Source organism: Notothenia rossii, assembly GCF_949606895.1.
Source record: "Notothenia rossii genome assembly, chromosome: 8".
Classification (NCBI taxonomy): domain Eukaryota; kingdom Metazoa; phylum Chordata; class Actinopteri; order Perciformes; family Nototheniidae; genus Notothenia; species Notothenia rossii.
The window spans coordinates 2345255-2363982 of NC_136906.1; the positions used below are offsets into that span (position 1 = coordinate 2345255).

General features: G+C 41.7%; 2 protein-coding genes across 2 annotated transcripts in view; one reads left to right on the forward strand and one right to left on the reverse strand.

Annotated features, from left to right (window-relative positions):
* Nucleotides 1-1834, forward strand: part of LOC307014334 (NACHT, LRR and PYD domains-containing protein 12-like) — a 40960-nt gene extending 39126 nt beyond the window's left edge. The window contains exon 13 of the mRNA XM_079642209.1: nucleotides 964-1834. Coding sequence (XP_079498335.1) covers nucleotides 964-971 — 8 coding nt within the window. The 3' untranslated portion in view covers nucleotides 972-1834. The remainder of the gene's footprint in view (nucleotides 1-963) is intronic.
* A 12442-nt stretch (nucleotides 1835-14276) lies between these two features.
* LOC307016499 (tripartite motif-containing protein 16-like) lies at nucleotides 14277-16760 on the reverse strand. Its single transcript, XM_079645613.1, has one exon. The coding sequence runs from the start codon at nucleotides 16563-16565 to the stop codon at nucleotides 14895-14897; it is 1671 nt and encodes a 556-aa protein (XP_079501739.1). The 5' UTR covers nucleotides 16566-16760; the 3' UTR covers nucleotides 14277-14894.
* Between the last annotated feature and the right edge of the window lie 1968 nt (nucleotides 16761-18728).

The window sequence follows — 18728 nt, forward strand, 5'->3', positions numbered from 1 at the left end:
AATACTTACTTCCGGGTGTAAAATCCTCCGTTATCCAATGGGAATGGACGCTCACATTGCCTTTAACTGCCAGCTGCACGCCAAAGGACCCACGGCGGCGTGCGTTGAAGCTTCAACGCTTCTGCCCATTGACAGTGAATAGGGTGACGTCAACACTTTACCGAACTCCATTGTGGTTTATTGTTATAATAAAAATGATTATTATTACTATTAAACAAAAAGCATTTGAAATACAGTCAGTAGCCATCGTCATTCCGATGTGGGGGGAGTGGTTTTCAACATCATCAACATTATATATTTTTTAAATGACTAATATTAGCCTACAATACCCCTTTATTGATCAAACACAATACAATAAAGGGGACATGATCAAAATAGGAATATAATTATCTTTTAAATAACGTTAACTAAAGGGAACAATCTATTTGACACAGCTGAAGCTCTGGCCTTCCTTAAAAACGAACTAATTTAATAAAGATCACAGTTGTATTACACACAATGCTAGTTACTACAAGCTATAAAGTCGATTTTAAAAACTTTTATAGAATAAAGGCTCACTGCGGGACGTTGTAGAAATGCGTGTGTGCACCACGACAAAGGAGCCTCATTCACTTTACCTTTGGGGTTGTTTCCGTGGTGCAGACACGTAAATGTAGCAAAGTCCGTGACTCCACCACGTATTGCAGTGTTAAGGAGTCATGGTGGAGTCACGTATTCTGGTGAGACCAGGTTGATAAATACCATAGGCATAGGGTAATCGTTTTTTGACATTTGAATAAGGAAATGTTACAAATTATATATTTAAAATAAATAAACCCACCACTGGGAAAGTTGAGGAATATAAATACGTCTGTGAACATCACATTGAACTTTTGTCTAATCTATTAGTCATGTTTTAAGAGATCTCTGTTTAAAGTGACTGTTGGTTATATAACTCGAGTATTTTCCCTGTTTATCTTACAGGTCCATGAGGGAACATTGTTAACCATCAGGCAGTGCATTCAGCCCTGTAATCCTGAATTTGGTTCGTTTCCTGCAATTTCAGTTAGCTTCACGTTTCATAGAGGGTGTTCAAACATGTAGGGTTTCCCATTAATGTACCTGGCGCTACAGTGGAATTTTCTACTGCAACACTCCCTACACACACAGTGTACACTGTTACAATGAAGGCTCAATAATCAGCTCACGGCATATAGGTGTACGCAGGGGTAAAGTGGGGAGTGGACCTAACCTCCTCTAGGGGAGTCCGGGGAGATGCTCCCCCAGGAAGATCAATCAATCTGGTGCACTTTGAGAGCAACATTAGATCTATGGATACATCTCTCAACACCCATATTAAACAGAACTGGAATAAGATTTTATTTTTCTTTATGGATATTTTACAATCACTCCCTCTCGCTCGCTCAATCACACTAAATGCGCTATTGCCACACACACACAGAGCCGAGCTTGAATGAAACACAGAGACCCAGAAGTACTTACTGTAGCATATTATTCTCGAATAAATCATTTTTCAAAGTATGAATTTCACACATAAAAAATACATTCATTTTCTTAAGGGTGCTTAGGGGGTGCTATGGCTATCCTAGGGGGGGCTGCCTATGTGAGTATCTAAGTAATATTCAATACCAAGAAGCATGATGAGGTTTTTCAGTGTCTGACAGGCTGTGTAACCTTTTTTTAAATTATAATTTCTTTTTTTTTAAATCTTGGTGCTAGACTCCTGGCCCTAGACTCCTAGCTCTAGACTCCTGGCCCTAGACTCCTAGCTCTAGACTCCTGGCCCTAGACTCCTAGCTCTAGACTCCTGGCCCTAGACTCCTAGCTCTAGACTCCTGGCCCTAGACTCCTAGCTCTAGACTCCTGGTGCTAGACTCCTAGCTCTAGACTCCTGGTGCTAGACTCCTGGCCCTAGACTCCTAGCTCTAGAATCCTGGTGCTAGACTCCTAGCTCTAGACTCCTGGCCCTAGACTCCTAGCTCTAGACTCCTGGTGCTAGACTCCTGGCGCTAGACTCCTGGCCCTAGACTCCTAGCTCTAGACTCCTGGTGCTAGACTCCTAGCTCTAGACTCCTGGTGCTAGACTCCTGGCCCTAGACTCCTAGCTCTAGACTCCTGGTGCTAGACTCCTAGCTCTAGACTCCTGGTGCTAGACTCCTGGTTCTAGACTCCTGGCCCTAGACTCCTAGCTCTAGACTCCTGGCCCTAGACTCCTGGTTCTAGACTCCTGGTCCTAGACTCCTGGCCCTAGACTCCTGGTGCTAGACTCCTGGTTCTAGACTCCTGGCCCTAGACTCCTAGCTCTAGACTCCTGGTGCTAGACTCCTGGCGCTAGACTCCTGGTTCTAGACTCCTGGTCCTAGACTCCTGGCCCTAGACTCCTGGTGCTAGACTCCTGGTTCTAGACTCCTGGCCCTAGACTCCTAGCTCTAGACTCCTGGCCCTAGACTCCTAGCTCTAGACTCCTGGTGCTAGACTCCTGGCGCTTGACTCCTGGCCCTAGACTCCTAGCTCTAGACTCCTGGTGCTAGACTCCTGGTTCTAGACTCCTGGCCCTAGACTCCTGGTGCTAGACTCCTGGCCCTAGACTCCTAGCTCTAGACTCCTGGTGCTAGACTCCTGGCGCTAGACTCCTGGTGCTAGACTCCTGGCGCTAGACTCCTGGCCCTAGACTCCTGGTGCTAGACTCCTGGTGCTAGACTCCTGGCGCTAGACTCCTGGTGCTAGACTCCTGGCGCTAGACTCCTGGCCCTAGACTCCTAGCTCTAGACTCCTGGTGCTAGACTCCTGGTTCTAGACTCCTGGCCCTAGACTCCTGGCGCTAGACTCCTGGCCCTAGACTCCTAGCTCTAGACTCCTGGTGCTAGACTCCTGGCGCTAGACTCCTGGTGCTAGACTCCTGGCGCTAGACTCCTGGCCCTAGACTCCTGGTGCTAGACTCCTGGTGCTAGACTCCTGGCGCTAGACTCCTGGTGCTAGACTCCTGGCCCTAGACTCCTGGTGCTAGACTCCTGGCCCTAGACTCCTGGTGCTAGACTCCTGGCGCTAGACTCCTGGCCCTAGACTCCTGGCGCTAGACTCCTGGCCCTAGACTCCTGGCTCTAGACTCCTGGTGCTAGACTCCTGGTTCTAGACTCCTGGCCCTAGACTCCTGGCCCTAGACTCCTGGTGCTAGACTCCTGGTTCTAGACTCCTGGCTCTAGACTCCTGGTTCTAGACTCCTGGCCCTAGACTCCTGGTGCTAGACTCCTGGCCCTAGACTCCTAGCTCTAGACTCCTGGCGCTAGACTCCTGGCCCTAGACTCCTAGCTCTAGACTCCTGGTGCTAGACTCCTGGTTCTAGACTCCTGGTCCTAGACTCCTGGCACTAGACTCCTGTTTCTAGACTCCTGGTGCTAGGATGGGCTAAATGCAGAGAACACATGTCACTGTGTGTGCTGTGTGCTCTGCATGTGTGACCATTAAAGAGGGTTTCATCCCTCCGATTCTATCTTCTGTACATTTGTTTATACCAACAATTATTATATTATTTTTTCCCTTATCCGTATTTAATCAATTCATTTTGTTATTGTATTTATATATTTATGTCAATTTGCATCCTCCATGGAGAGCACCCCATAGTAAGCACATGATTTACTTACATTTGACCAGTAGACACTCTCCATTCCTCACCTAAATATACAGCATATTAACCTCCACCATAAGGCAGTCTATTGTAACCCTTTGATGGCCTTCTCCCAGAGTCTCAGTCTGCTGACGAGACACACTTGCCCACTTACACCTGGATGATGGCGTTTTTAAGCCGGACCTCCCTCGCTGGTCTTGTTGATGTTTGGGGAGAATATCCGCAGCAACTCCTTGTAGCTGCACACCACCACCTTGTCTAATGTTTAAGGCATTATTAAATATGAAATGGCTCTGTAATGTGAACAGCTGTGATGCAAATGTGAGTTGAAGTTGTTACTGGGAAATGTGAGAGTTTAAAAGGCAAAATCGTCTATTTGAAAGTCATCTTTTTCTGTGTAAATATGCTTTTATTAACTCAGTATTTAATTGTTTATGTGATTTAATTATCATACATCTATTTAATTCACTGTCTTGCATTATTTCACTGTCACAGAGTTCTGCTTTAAGGGTGTTATTATCTAAAGAGTCACTTTTGGAGAAAAGCGTGAAGAGAAATGTCTGAAATGCTTTTAAGAAAATAAACATCCAAAACAAACAGAAGTTTTTTTTTTATGCAATTACATTGTTTCAGTATTCAATCAGAAATAAGATTAATATATCAATCACTCCATTTTGTTGTTCTTGAGTAAAAGTAGAAGTACTCAGATCTTGTACTTGAGTCAAAGTAAAAGTACTCAGGTCTTGTTCTTGAGTAAAAGTAGAAGTACTCAGATCTTGTACTTGAGTAAAAGTAGAAGTACTCAGATCTTGTACTTGAGTAAAAGTAGAAGTACTCAGATCTTGTGCTTGAGTAAAAGTAGAAGTACTCAGATCTTGTACTTGAGTAAAAGTACTCAGATCTTGTACTTGAGTAAAAGTAGAAGTACTCAGATCTTGTACTTGAGTAAAAGTAGAAGTACCAGAGTGGAGGAATACTCTGTTTCAGTAAAAGTCCTGCATTCAAAATGTTCCTCAAGTAAAAGTAGAAAAGTATTCTCATCAAGAATAAACAGACAAGAATGAGAAGCTCTAAAAACAGAAATCAGGAAATAAAGAAGTGAGATGTTAGACATTGGGTCAGGGAGACTTTATATTATGTAAGACAAACAGAGTTAATAAAGATCATTTAATATTTGTATTTTTGGTTTAATTCTGGTCCTCAATCCAATCCAACTTTATTAGCACTTTAAAACCTCCAGACCAAAGTGCTGAACAGAGGGATACAACAAATATAAAATCACACAGCTGAGCTCACAAAACATAAACAGAAGTATAAAATCAAATAAAAGATACCAGAATAAAGATAACAATTCAAAAATAAAAAATATCTGCACTTCAATACTCATGTCCTAAGTGTTTTTCTTGTTTTAGCTTTTAAGGTTATTTGTATAGTTACATTTGGTGTAAATACTTGTCTTTAGCATCCTAAATTGGAATGCTAAATTGTTTCTTTAAAAAAACGTATTTTGTATAATCCTTATATATTTCTTTTTGTACCCACTTTGCAACTTATTTTTCAGATTGTTTATGTCCGCACCACCAGATACCAAAGCTAATTCCTTGTATGTGTAAACCATAGACTGTATATATAAACGTACCTGAGCCACAAACATCTCAAGGTCTCAGAAAGATCTTAATTGCTGATGGATTATTGAACGTTAGCACCCAATATGAATAGGAAGGGTTTATAATGATGTGTTTGTTATTGGTATTTAAACTGATAACAACAAGAGAAAATATATACAGTATATGATTCTGGTTTCTTCAAGGTTGTATCTTCCTGGTCGAATGCACTTATTGTAAGTTGCTTTGGATAAAAGCGTCAGCTAAATGTGATGTAATGTAATAAAAATGTAATGGTAACGATATTGGATCCCTACACACAAGATGCATGATGAGAAAAAGACTGAGAACAGGTAAGGCTCTGATTTAGCACCACCATCAGGCCTTTTCATTTCCGTTGTGTTGTCCATTTACACTTTAATACCCGCTTATTTTGTAGTTGGTATATTTAATACAAAAATCTGCTGCTTATGTTTTTTTTTTGTTATAGCATTTTATAAATGATAATATTTGTGTTAATGTTCACTTTATTTTAATTTAAGAGGTCATGTATAAGTTATATTTATTTTTGATTTATGAATGTTCCATTCAAAAATGTTATTAAAAAGGCATGTACACCACAAAAGATGACTATTGAGGTCTATTGTCAGGAGTGTTAGTGTTATATCAAATAGTGAATTCTACTGCAGTAGAATGTTGCACGTCTGCACAGTGTTATATTTTCACCGCTCAGTGTCAGTAAATATTGTGCAGTTAGTATTGGACTACAAGAAAGAGGCAAGCCTGTACAGGTAGAGTTATTTAAAGCATACATTATTCGGTTGGGTTCTGGAGGTGTGGTTACAGCATTGTGCTTGGTTTGTGTGGCCTGTGCTTGGTGGTGGGGCCCAATGTGTTATATTTTCATGGGGCCCAAAATCCCTGGCAGCGCCCCTGGTAGTAGTAATAGTAGTAGTAGTTGTGGTAGCAGTAGTAGTTCAACTAGTAGTAGTAGTACTGTAGTTGTAGTAGTAAATGTATTGAAGGCCTCTTTACCAAGCTCCAAACTAAGTTAAATATCTCAAAAAGTATAAAAAAGATCAAAAGTCTGTAAAATATGTTTAATAGCTGAATGTCTTGTGATCATTTTAAAGTTGGAATGAAGTCTCTAGCTGAAAGTATGTGGAAGGAGTAGCTTTTGGCGCACGGTGTAGGTAAAAGAGGATTTGAAGGTTCCTCCCATTGAGTTGCATGTTAAAAAAAGAGTTTAAAAAGCTGAATATTTTTTGAAAAAGTATAAAATATTTTGGAAAATGTCCCATCACGTGCTGAAAAGGCTGAATATTGTGATATTTGAATGAAAAAGAAAGAAAACCAGGAAAGAGGAGGTCTAATCTCCAGGGTGAGTCCAGCCAATCACCAGCCAGTAAACGACCACATGATGATATACAAGGATCATACACAGGTATTATTATTAATTTCCAAAACATTAGAAACTAGGGTTAATACATATTTTACGAACTTACATATATGTAGCAACACAGGTCATATTGAGTTAGAACGGCCTTAAACTGGAAGATACCTGCCATAGTATACACATGATGGAAATGATACTCTCAGGTATTCTTGATGGCTTCATTGTACTGGTTAATGGTTCCTGCTGAATAGTTATTTAATGTTACTCTTACAGAAGAAGACATTCTGTTGGATGTGAAAAACACCATGAGATGTGTCCGTCAGAAACGACCTAAACAAGACAACAAGTTCAACAAGTTCCTGAAGTAAGTATTGTTGTTTTTGAGCAAGGGGAAAGAGTTTAAAGAGACCATAACCTGTCCAAATGAATAAGCACTGAGGACACAGTTGTGATTTGTAAAAGTCTACATTTCTTTAAGTCACAAAATGAGTCTGACGAACATGCAGATGGATTGTTTCTTGATTTTTACACAATCTTTTAGTGTTTTTAAAATGTTTCATTTGATCAATAACCCATATTCAAACACTTGCACAACAGAAATGGTTGTGTCCCGTCCAAAGTGTTGAGTTTAGTCATGTTTCATGTTTTTGTTTGGTTCATTTTTGTATTGTCTCCCACTTCCTATTTTATTTTGACACTCACCTGTTATGCTTCATTCCAGGTTCCTTGACTCCCTACCCTTGTGTGTGTCTCCCGCTCTCATCAGCACCAGCCCCGCCCCTGATTGTTTCCACCTGTGCCCAGTTACCTCTTGTTTAAATTCCCCAGTCTCCCCTTGTCTTGTGTCAGTTCGTCTTGTCCTGTCCCCATGCCAGAAGTCATTGTACCAGCGTCTGAGTATTATGACTCAAGCCTACTTTATGCTCCAGAAGAATTTAGTACGTTTTGTTCCTCACCTTGTGAGCCATTTTCTTTTGTGCTTTTTGTAACCCTTATCACCTCGTCAAAGAGTGTCGTCTTATTTTGTACATCCTTATGGAATAAAGTACCTTTTTTGCATTCTATACCTTTGTCTCTCGGTCGTGCATTTGAGTTCAGTTCCCGGTGCTTCCAAGTTCGAGACAGAAATAACATCAAACATGTGGAGACAGACAAGAGGGAGGTGGGCGGCGTCTTTGGTAACACGGGGGCTGCAAAGAGCTCTCTGATAAATGCTGTCATTGGAGTGAAGGATCTGTTGCCCTCTGGAAGCATCAGTGCACGTACCTCAGTGATGATTCAGTAACATGAAGAACCCAAAGTATGAGGCACAAATTGAGTTCATTAGAAAAGAGGTCAAAGGAACTAAATATCTTTGTTCACTTTGAGCTATTTCAACTTGTATGACGCAGCTGCAAATAAATAAATATGCTGACTGCGCAACATGCCATAATAATGGCATGTTGCGCAGTCAAGCTTGTTTCATTTCCTTGGTGATGATGAAGATCAGGAAAAAGAGGAAGATGATCAAGTCAGTGTTGAAACGCTGTCAGCGCTGTATGGAGAAGAATGGAAAAACAACTCTCCTGAAAACCTCATGGATAAAGAATACTTCACAGAAACTCCTGAATGTCTCAATTCTAAGAGTAGACTTTTACAAGGGATACAGTAAGTAAGACTAAAACTTAATCATAAAACTAACTCTTGGTTGGTGTAGTTTCAAGATAGACACAAATGCGAACGTAAATCCGGTATGTACTCAGAAGAATGGGCTTGAGCTATCTGGGCTCTAATAACAATAACTGCAAAACCTTATTTACTTTATGCATCATAGGAAAGAACATGTCTACCAGGAACTAACTTGCTTGCAACAACCTAGATATTTTAAGGCACTACCAGCTTTACATTTGAAATCATGTTAAAAATGTTAAACCTAATTGTTCCCCATTACTCAAATATAAACGTACGGTTTGCTACTTTTTGATTGAATTCAGATGTTGTTGTTTCAGTGATAGGGTTTCAAATGTACTTTTAATGTTATGCTGTAATCATTATTTAACAAAATCTTTTAAAGCAATTTAAAGTTCAATAGTTTTCATGTAAAAGAAATGGCCTTGCATTGCCTCTTGTTTTATTATTTATTTTAGGCTGAAGACTTATCTGCAGAATTGGTCAAGTACACTGGAAGTGAGTCAAAAGAGGAAGATGCTATAGACGTGAAGAAGTGATATTGGCCACTGGTGAAGTGTGTGACTGTCAGGGTGCAGAAGAAGGGTCTTCTCCAGCACGTCACACTTGTGGATCTTCCTGGAAACCGGGATCGTAACAAGAGCAGAGACACGATGTGGAAAAAGGTGATTTATCCACAAGCAATGCTGATCATTGTGGAACACTGACAATGTAAGCATTATTATTTGCTGAATTCCCCTCCAGGTTGTTGGAAGTTGTTCTACTGTGTGGATTGTGGCTGAGATCAATCGAGCATCTTCTGAAAAAGAATCCTGGGAGATCCTGGAAGAATCCTGCAGCCTCATGGGAAACGGTGGCGAGTGTCAGCAGATTCATTTGATCTGCACCAAGTCTGATAGTCTTGGAGGTTCAGATGATCAGTACGTGGTTTCAGATGCCAAAAGTACACCGTTAAATGTACCATCCAATTTAGACACTGACGCTTGAGACGGAGATGGCCAAGAGGAGAAACCATGGCAACATTGATTACGTTTATAGGCACATTAGTATCCTGGTTTGGATGGTATTCAGGGATATAAGGTTCCCTTGAAACAGGATAAACCAGGGTATTCATGATCATAACAGTATCCGTGTTTCTAAAATGTCTTCATGTGTGTCTTGATTCCTCAACATCTCAGCTGGATGAAGCTACTCCATGTGATCATTGGTCATTGAAAGCAAGTTGGAGATGCGTAGTGATATCATATCCTTGAATGTATATGCAGTTCAAGTCATTCTTCAAATACAAATCTTTTCATATAGGTCAGCAGCTGATGTTCGTGCTCTGATACTAAAACAAAACGAGCAAGCCAAGATAGACGTGAAGGCAGAATTCAGCAAACTAAAAGACGTTAAGGTGAGTTATATTGAATACTAAAACACAAATATTGTCCAAACCTGCTTTGATATCCAAACTCTTTCTTTTTGTAGAAACTATTCAGTGAGGAATGTTTCAAAGTCTTCACAGTGAGCTCCAAAGAGTTGATGAAAAAGAAACGTCTGGATCCAGATGACACAGGTGATTCAATTCTCCAGAAGTGAGGAATGACAAAATGAAAATGCTTTGATCTCTTCCTATAAATATGTAGAGATACTAATTGAGTATAACATGTCAATTCAAGAACGTAATTAAGTATGTTACATTTTTTACAGAAACTCCTGCAAGATCTCAATGAGTGGCACTGGCACACATGTAACTATGTGTCTGGAGCTCTGGGGGTTCTCTCTCTGATCCAGGCCACTGTCTTTCATATTGACAGAGATAATAACATTCATAGAAAATAAGTAAGCTGCATACACTAACATGTTGTGTACAAATGGTAAAGTCAAAGAAAGACTGTTTACATGTCATGTTACCCGTGGAGCCAACAAGGTATTGGATTAGCTGAGTGTATGTTGCTTCAGAGAGGATGCATTGCTACAGTTTACTAAAATCTTTTGTACTTTTTGTTGTAAGGGCTTGAAAAACAAAGTATTGCTTTAACTAATGAATGTGTTGTGTATGGTTTCAGGCCGACATAAAGACGGCTGCGTCCATAGAACTTGAAGAGAAGCTGAGTCATGAACTTGATCAAGTCAGGGAAGAGACCCTTATGGCTTTTGAAAGATGCCTCTGTGGGGGGTTTAAAGTCGGTCCTTTATCCCGTCAGTATTTCAGTGGGAATTAAATCAAAACGACTAATTTTGCACAAAATATGGATCTGTCTCTTACAACAATCTGTGTTGTTTCAGACAAAGAAAGGTGGTGCACTTCACAGGTCACTGAAGTGTGGAGTTGAGAATGGTGGCATCCACAAACCAAGAGAAGGGGAATGAAGAAACATCAACATGAAGCCAACTTCATGTTTGACTGACAGCATTGAGGAGGAATTGAAGAAGACCTTCCTGTAAGAATTGACTTACTAAACACATCAAACCCTGTGTTGGATCAATTGTGTTTTACAATACATTGAAATACAAAAGTGTTAAGGCCTTCTGAATGTAAGCATTTCTTTGTGTTCATATGTTTTAGAAATGAAGGAGAAAGAGAACCATTCAACGGGGTCATCAATACATTTCCACTTGGCACAGAGGAGGAGATGTCAAACTGCAGCTGACATTTTTCTCAAGAGGTCAAAGACCCTGTTCATTAGTCCATGATCAAACATGCTTGTCCAGGCCAGGGAGACTGTAGTGGAAGGGTGATCAATAGAATACATATTGATCAGTCAGCATATTCATATACATTGGACTGGAATAACTCAATATGAGCTGGAGATGGCTTTGAAGAATGACCTGCAGCTGTAAAGCGGACCCTGTCTCAATTCATGAGGAAACAATAGAATATTCTGGTATTGGGCAAAGTGCACCCCCTGCTGGTGAACATGTGCTATCACTTTGAATCATGGTCTGCTTTTCCAGGTACAATCTGAACAAAAAATAAAGGGAAAGATGAGCATAGTTTGGAACATATTCTTTTTCAAAGATGTTGATATTTGCTTCACGTTCTCTCTCTAAGGAAGAAAAGATGAAAACAAACCTCAAGAAACTCATCCGTGAGCGTAAGAGAAGGATCTCCAGCAGCCTGACAGCAACAATGGAGGAGACCATGAAAGAATGCTCTGACAGGAAGACAGAAGATCACTACAGACATAGAAATACACCTCTACACATTTTGATGTCAACTTGTTTCTGTTTGATGAAGGAGCAAAAGAAATGAAAGGAGAAGGCACGCTGAAAAACATGAGGGAAAGGATTGAAATGCACGTTCATGGTTCAAAAGAAGTCATGTTTGCTAAGGCTGAAGACGCCATGATGAAACAGCTGACAGACTTGATGCTTTGTCACATTTGATATTTCCTCCTGCAGTCAAATGAAACTAGGAACACTGCAACACAAGCATACATGTCCACACATGTCAGTGTTAAGTGATCAATATTTCAATGCTGATTTAGTGGGAGATCCCGGAGAAAGTGGAGAGCACAATGCAGGAATCAATCCAGCTGTCACTCAAAATGATTGGTGTCTCCATCCCAGGTGAAAGAGACACAACAACATCACAAACAATGCTGTACATTTGATCGTCATTTAAAAGTGACCCTAATTTCCATCCGCAGTCCCTCAATATATGTAGACCCTCCAGAAAAACGCGATTCTGCGATCGCAGAATTTACCGCATAATCAGCAAAATGGCGCAGATTTTTAAAAGGCCGCATAATCCCAGCATTTTTCCACAAAGTTGAGAAGAAAAAAAGTAAACTCGTCTTGACGTGACGTCATCAGCTCGCGCATCACAGAATGTAAACAACACTGTATAGAGTGAACGTGTGGAGCTCACACGATAGAGAAAACACCAAGATGAAAAAATCTAATCCATCTCATTTACCGACGAACATTTCTACTAAAGACCGGGCAAAAAGTGGGGGGAAACTATTCTGCACCCCGTGCAACTGTGTGTTGGAGCATAAGAGAACATCGACGGTGACGACCCACTTTGATTCATTCAAACATTCGAAAATGCTTTCTGCTGCTGCGGACAAGAAAGCCATTCAACTCACGTTCACCGAGGCATCAACCTCCAAAACCCTTTAGAGGGCTACAAGAAACGAAGTGAGTAGCCTACAAGATTGAAGCTGGTCAGATAACGAACGAGTAAACGAGAACAGAATGAGGCGGAGAAGTGTGTGTGTGTGTGTGTGTGTGTGTGTGTGTGTGTGTGTGTGTGTGTGTGTGTGTGTGTGTGTGTGTGTGTGTGTGTGTGTGTGTGTGTGTGTGTGTGTCTGTGTGTGTGTGTGCGTGCGTGAGATTAAAATAGCCCAACTGCTTTCACAATAAATAAACATTGAATGTGTTTAATTGAATAGTAAAGGGGTTTAACGTTAGTGGCAGGTTGTGTGTGAGAGAGAATAAATAAGAGAGCCCAATATTTTAAAAAATGGTTATTCTTTTCCCCCGCATATTTAGCATATTTCGCCACTTCCCGCAATTTCACCGCATAAAATCACATAAAACCCCCGCATGTTTAATCGCATAATCAAGGAATTTAGCCCGCGTTTTTCTGGAGGGTCTAAATATATATGTTGTTTGGATTATGACTTGTTTTCTGAATAACACTAACAGTGCTTTTATTCCAGTAGTGATGAACCGGGTCAAGCAGCTGCAGTGCGTCCATGATGTGCACAGGTAGGTTTTAGTGAACCTGATGATCCAAACTGTTAACAAGTGTTTGTACTTCTTAATGCATTATAACGTATTCTGTATATGCTATCAATCTGCAAGTCTCTCTGTACATTGTACATTCTACTATCCTATGTATATGCAGTATACTCCTGTAGTGTAAACATATATTCACGTTACTAACTGCAGTGTTCTTGACTTTTTTTTAGAACATTTTAATTATCCAGAATGTTTATATTGTCGATATTTGATATTGTAGTGCCGAGAGAAGGGAGTCAGAGGCGGTGCATCGAAGGGGCAATTAAGTTGGCTTTATTAAGCAAGAGAAACGCACATGTTGCTGGCTTGAAGCCCGGGAAGCAAAGAGGAAGAAGCAAGGAGGGCAAACAATAAATACAGTCAGCAACACATATGTCCGTGCGGAAACAATACCCCCAACCCCTAGTTCCATGAGTGAATTATGTAACCTCGTTAATTAGTGATCACTACAATATCATATTTTTCATTTTAAAAAGTGTTGTTGTTTTTCTCTATTAAACTTTTTAAGTATTTGTATTGTATATCTGAACACACTGATGCTTCTTCTGTAACAAAATAATTGATGTTGAATGGAGGGTGCAGTACTGAGTAATTCCAGCAGGGGGCCATCCTGCATTACAATGAACACACCACAACACCGGAAGAGTTCAGACATCTATATTTAGTTGAATAACCCTGATTTAAAAACTAATCACGGTTTACATCCTCTCCTCCAAATTGTTGGTACTTTAAGTATATTTTTGATTCAAGTAGTTTGTTCTAGAGATAGAAGAGAGGAGATGTTCACAGCGGCCATTATCGTTATCGTACCTGCTGACAGAAAACCAGACCGACGAGTTCTGAGTGATATCCCACTGATAGTCTGATAGTAAAGGCTGTTAAAGGTTAGCGGGGATTTAAGGACGCCTTCTGAAGGATACCCACCAGATAATGACACTGATATGTTTCATTATGGGGCAGGAAGACCCATGCAAAAGCTCCCACCACCACACAAATACAAGTACAGACACGTTGCAGTAGTTGTATCTCTTTCTGTCCTCATTTCTAGTCTCTTGTATTTTTATCATGGAGTCTCTTCCTGGTTCACGTTTCTTTGAGGGACTTTAGATGGTGACGCCCTGAGCATTCATCTATCAGGACAACATGTATTATTACAGCAGTTATGATTTAACTAGAACATGCATTTCCTGCTGAACATGTTCTCCATCAGCTTCGTACGGCACCTTGGACATCACACAAGAAGAACATCCTGTTTTAGTTTGTACTTTATTCATTATCCAAACATTTCATTTGATCACACATCCCATCAGTAAAGTCTGTTCAATGACTATTGATCACTTTCCCTTCATCCACACCATGTGTTTCATCTCAGCTGTTTCAAACAGAATGACACATGATTTACTTATTGATTATGATCAGGACAGGAAGTAATATCATTTTAAATCAACATGTTGTGATGAAATAATTGTTATAACCATCTGGGTTTAATGTGTTAGTTCATTTGGGCGGCAACAATAACATGTAATGTGTCAAAGTAAGACATGTGATTCTAAATGTCTCTGGAGACTCGTGCATTACAAGAGAAACAACAACATGAATCAAAAGAAACATCCAGCAAATCTTTAGAGCAAAGTTTACAGGTGAGCAAGGATCCTCCTGAGCAGTGACAGCCTCCATGGCTACACAGACACAGGAAGGAGCCGGAAGAAAGTCCAACATCTACAGAACAACTCGTGAGAAGATGTTCAAGCCCCGCCCATCATGTTTGATTGACAGCTGATCTCTGCACAGTGAAGACATGAACCATCAGCTCTGATGGACACACGGTGAGTTTAAGAAGTAGAAGAGTTCCTCCAAGGACTTCAGGCTATTTGAGTTTACTAAACTCAGCTGTGTCTCCATAACCATAATAAAGACAAACTCCAGCATGTAGCGGCTGAGTGAACGTGGTCTGCACTCTGTGGAGGAGAGTCATGGTTTCAGAGACGATGCTGTAGAAGGACAGAACACCTGCTCTGTGATCCAGGTACACTCCTACTCTGGAGGACCGAGGACCTGAGACGGGAGTGTCGATTCTGTTGTAACGAAATGTAAAACTGTTTTGGGTACAATTTAACGCCCAACATTTATCATTGTATCCAAATTCACTTTCATCCCCTGCTCTGCTGATATTCTTGTATGAGACTGCTACTTCAACTTCGCCCCCTCTCCACTCCACCTCCCAGTAACAACGTCCAGTCAGACTCTCTCTACTCAGGACCTGAGGCCATTTAGTGAATCTGTCTGGGTGACTAGAATAAGACTGATGTTGTCTCATGGCTGTTACTTTTCTGCTCCCCTCAGATAATACCAGCAGTGTGAATGCTGTGTTTGGATCCAGAGTGATCTCCTGTGAATATGTTAAGAACCCAGCTCTGGTGGTGGGCTCTGCTGCTGGCAGTAAAACCTCCACTTCAGTCGGTGAGACGTGTGTCCATTCCTCTCTCAGGACGTCCTGTAGTTTGTCTCTGACTGCTGACAGGGCCGCCGTCACGTCCTCAAAGTATCTCAGAGGACAGATGTTGATGCTGGAGGAGTGTGTAGCTTCACTGAGGGCTGGCAGTGAGGAGGGGTAGCTGAGCAGGAACTGGTTGTGGTCCTCTGTGTGAGACAGCAGCTTCAGCTCAGCGTCTCTCCTCTTCAGCTCAGAGATCTCCTGCTCCAGCTTCTCCTGGAGCTCTCTGACTCCACTCACTTCTCTCTCCTGCTGGGATCTGAGCTGCTGCTTCACATCAGAGCTTCTTTTCTCCATGAGACGGATCAGCTCAGTGAACGTCTTCTCACTGTCCTCCACTGCTTTCTCAGCAGAGCCATTGACGGCCTCCACCTCCTGCTGAAGCAGCTTCACCTCCTTCTCTCCGTCCTGGATTCTCTGCTGGATGTTTAGTCGACTCCCCTCCAGCTCTCTCTGCCTCTCGGTCCTCTCTGCTGCAGCAGACACCGTGTCGTGGCCTTTGTGTTCGTCCACAGAGCAGAGATAACAGATACTCTGCTGATCAGTGCGGCAGAACAGCTTCATCACCTCGTCGTGACGAGAGCAGATGTTCTCCTGGAGCTTCTTGGAGGGCTCCACCAGCTTGTGTTTCTTTAATGGAGCTGCGTCATAATGACCCTGGAGGTGTTGGTCACAGTAAGAGGCCAGACACACGAGGCAGGACTTACAGGCTCTCAGTTTCCTCCCAGTGCAAACATCACAGGCCACGTCTCCAGCTCCAGCATAGCAGAGATCAGCAGGAGCAGCTTGGAGTCCAGTCTTCTTCAGCTGCTCCACTAAAGCTGCTAACATGGTGTTTTTCAGCAGGACAGGCCTCGGTGTGAAGCTCTGCCTGCACTGAGGGCAGCTGTGGATCTTCTTCTCATCCTCTCCGTCCCAGAAGCCTTCAATACACTTCATGCAGTAGCTGTGTCCACAGGAAGTAGTCACCGGATCCTTCAGTAGATCCAGACAGATGGGACAAGATAACATTTCCCTCTCCAGCTGAACTCCTTTCTGCGCCATCTCTCCTGTCAGTAGCAGCGAGTGTGTGAGTTTCACTTCCTGAGAGCTGAAACTAGTGACAGGTTATCTGAACAGGATGTGTGTGGGCAGTGAGTGTGGCCTATCAGCTCTTGTGCTTTACCCACATGTTGGTTACACCCCTCCTCCTCAGGTCTGAAGGGGAGGAACCAGGAAACACAGAGTGGAGCTGGCTGTGTCTGAGAGCAGGAAGAAGAGGGAGGGCTCATCAGACTCTGAGTCATTCCAGGACGAGGAGCAGCGCTCAGACTCTGGCCTACAGAGCCTCGTTACAACCTGCTCTTCATTTGAAAAGAGCTTTTAGTTGCAAAATAAGTGGGTAAACTTAAAAATCTGAAGGGGGTTGAATACTTGTTTCCTCCACTGTGAATGTATGGCCTCAATGTCCTGAGATAGCTGATTGATTTAATAGTTGAATATACAGTAAGTCGTTTTTTACTGTAAGTACTAGTAGTAGTAGTTTTATTAGAAGTAGTAGTTTTATTACTACAGTAGTAGTAGTAAATGTATAAAAGGCGTCTTTACCAAGCTCCAAATTAAGTTAAGTATCTCAAAAAGTGTAAAAGATGTAAAAAATATTTTTATAAATATACGCTAAAAAAAATGGCGTACGGCAGTTTCTACGCAATGTTTGTGATTTATAAAATACTAACTTGACGGGAAAACGTGCGGTCCTCCACGCAAACTCTAACCCATGCGTACGCACTAAGCACAAAAACGGGAGAGAGGAGAAACTGCGACCCCGTTGGCAGAAGGAAGAATGGAGAGAAATATGTGGAAATAATACCATAAATAAAATGTTACCTCTCATTTATCATATATGAAGAATTCATTTTCAAACATTGATTAAAGCCAATCTTAAAATGATTAAACAAACGCCTGTTTGAGACTCCTCAGTGCACACAAACACATAACTGGGAGAAATAAATAAACACGGATATGTTATTTAAAACCACCTGGAATATGTTGTGTTTATGTTATGAAATATTTTCTCATAAATGATGCGGTAAGCAGGAGGACAGAATCACGTCTAAACTGACGCCGTGTTGTATTTCTATAGGTTGTAGATACGAGCATGGTTTATATACTAACACGTTTAATCGTGTTTTATGCTTTTTGCCAAGACTTGATAAGTCGCTCGTAAAACACAGGAGGTATGGAAACTAAGAACACCAGATGTGGTAAATTGTATAGCTAATATAACACAACACATTAGTTGTATTTCCTTTAACTGGTGGATATAGAGTTGCTCCGGGGGGGCTGCAGTGGATACGCTGCGCACAGCTGATCGACAGCTGGGACAAAAACCACCAAAAACATAATTCAGATCCAGTCGTCATGACTCCACTCCGGAGGGATCCCCCGATCATTTCTTACAGTTTCTCATCAAGGGGGGGTCTCCTGTCCCCGGTACAAACACGCTGCCTGAGGAAGGAAGGCTATGTGTATTTTTTTTGTCATTAACCTTTTTCGGACCACTTATTTATTTATTTATTTTGGTGACGATCCGACCTCCATGCTGCTACTCTGGTTCAAACTGCATCCACCAAACAATATGATTTATCTCGACCTCCCAAAAATAACCAAAATCTGACACGGTGTGAGATGTTTTTTTAGCTGTTCTGTCGTCATTTCCTGCGATCTTCTCCATGCAGTCAGTCAAAATGAATGAATGAAAGGGCGTTTCTTTGACTATTTATAGGCAAATATGGGCGTTACGTGAAGCCCGCAAAAGCTGCACCGCATTTCGAGTCGGTTGTGATTTATAAAGGGAAACCGGCGTAGGAAGTGCCCTACGCACTTTCCTCGCCGGTAGGCCTACGCAATGTTTGGTGAATCGGAAAGTGGCGGAAAATATATGGACCTATTTTTCGGATTTCTACTACGTAAGCAACCTTTTCACGTGAATCCTACGCACGGCGTTATACATGAGGCCCCTGGTGCGGAGCGCACAAAGCAGACTCTTCACAACGAAGGATCACTTCTTCTTCAAGGCAGGGAAGGTTTCGCAGTACGCAGTCTACTGTCCCGCAGCTGCTGCCTCTCTGTTGGACTCCGGTACTGCACCTTACTCACGAGACGTTGTAAAAAATGGGTGGGGGGCGAACGCAGTAATCACTCCGCCAACGCCACAGTCACCCCCGT

Coding starts and splice junctions, on each gene's coding strand:
- LOC307016499 (XM_079645613.1), bottom strand. CDS start 16,565: ATGGCGCAGAAAGGAGTTCAGCTGGAGAGGGAAATGTTATCTTGTCCC.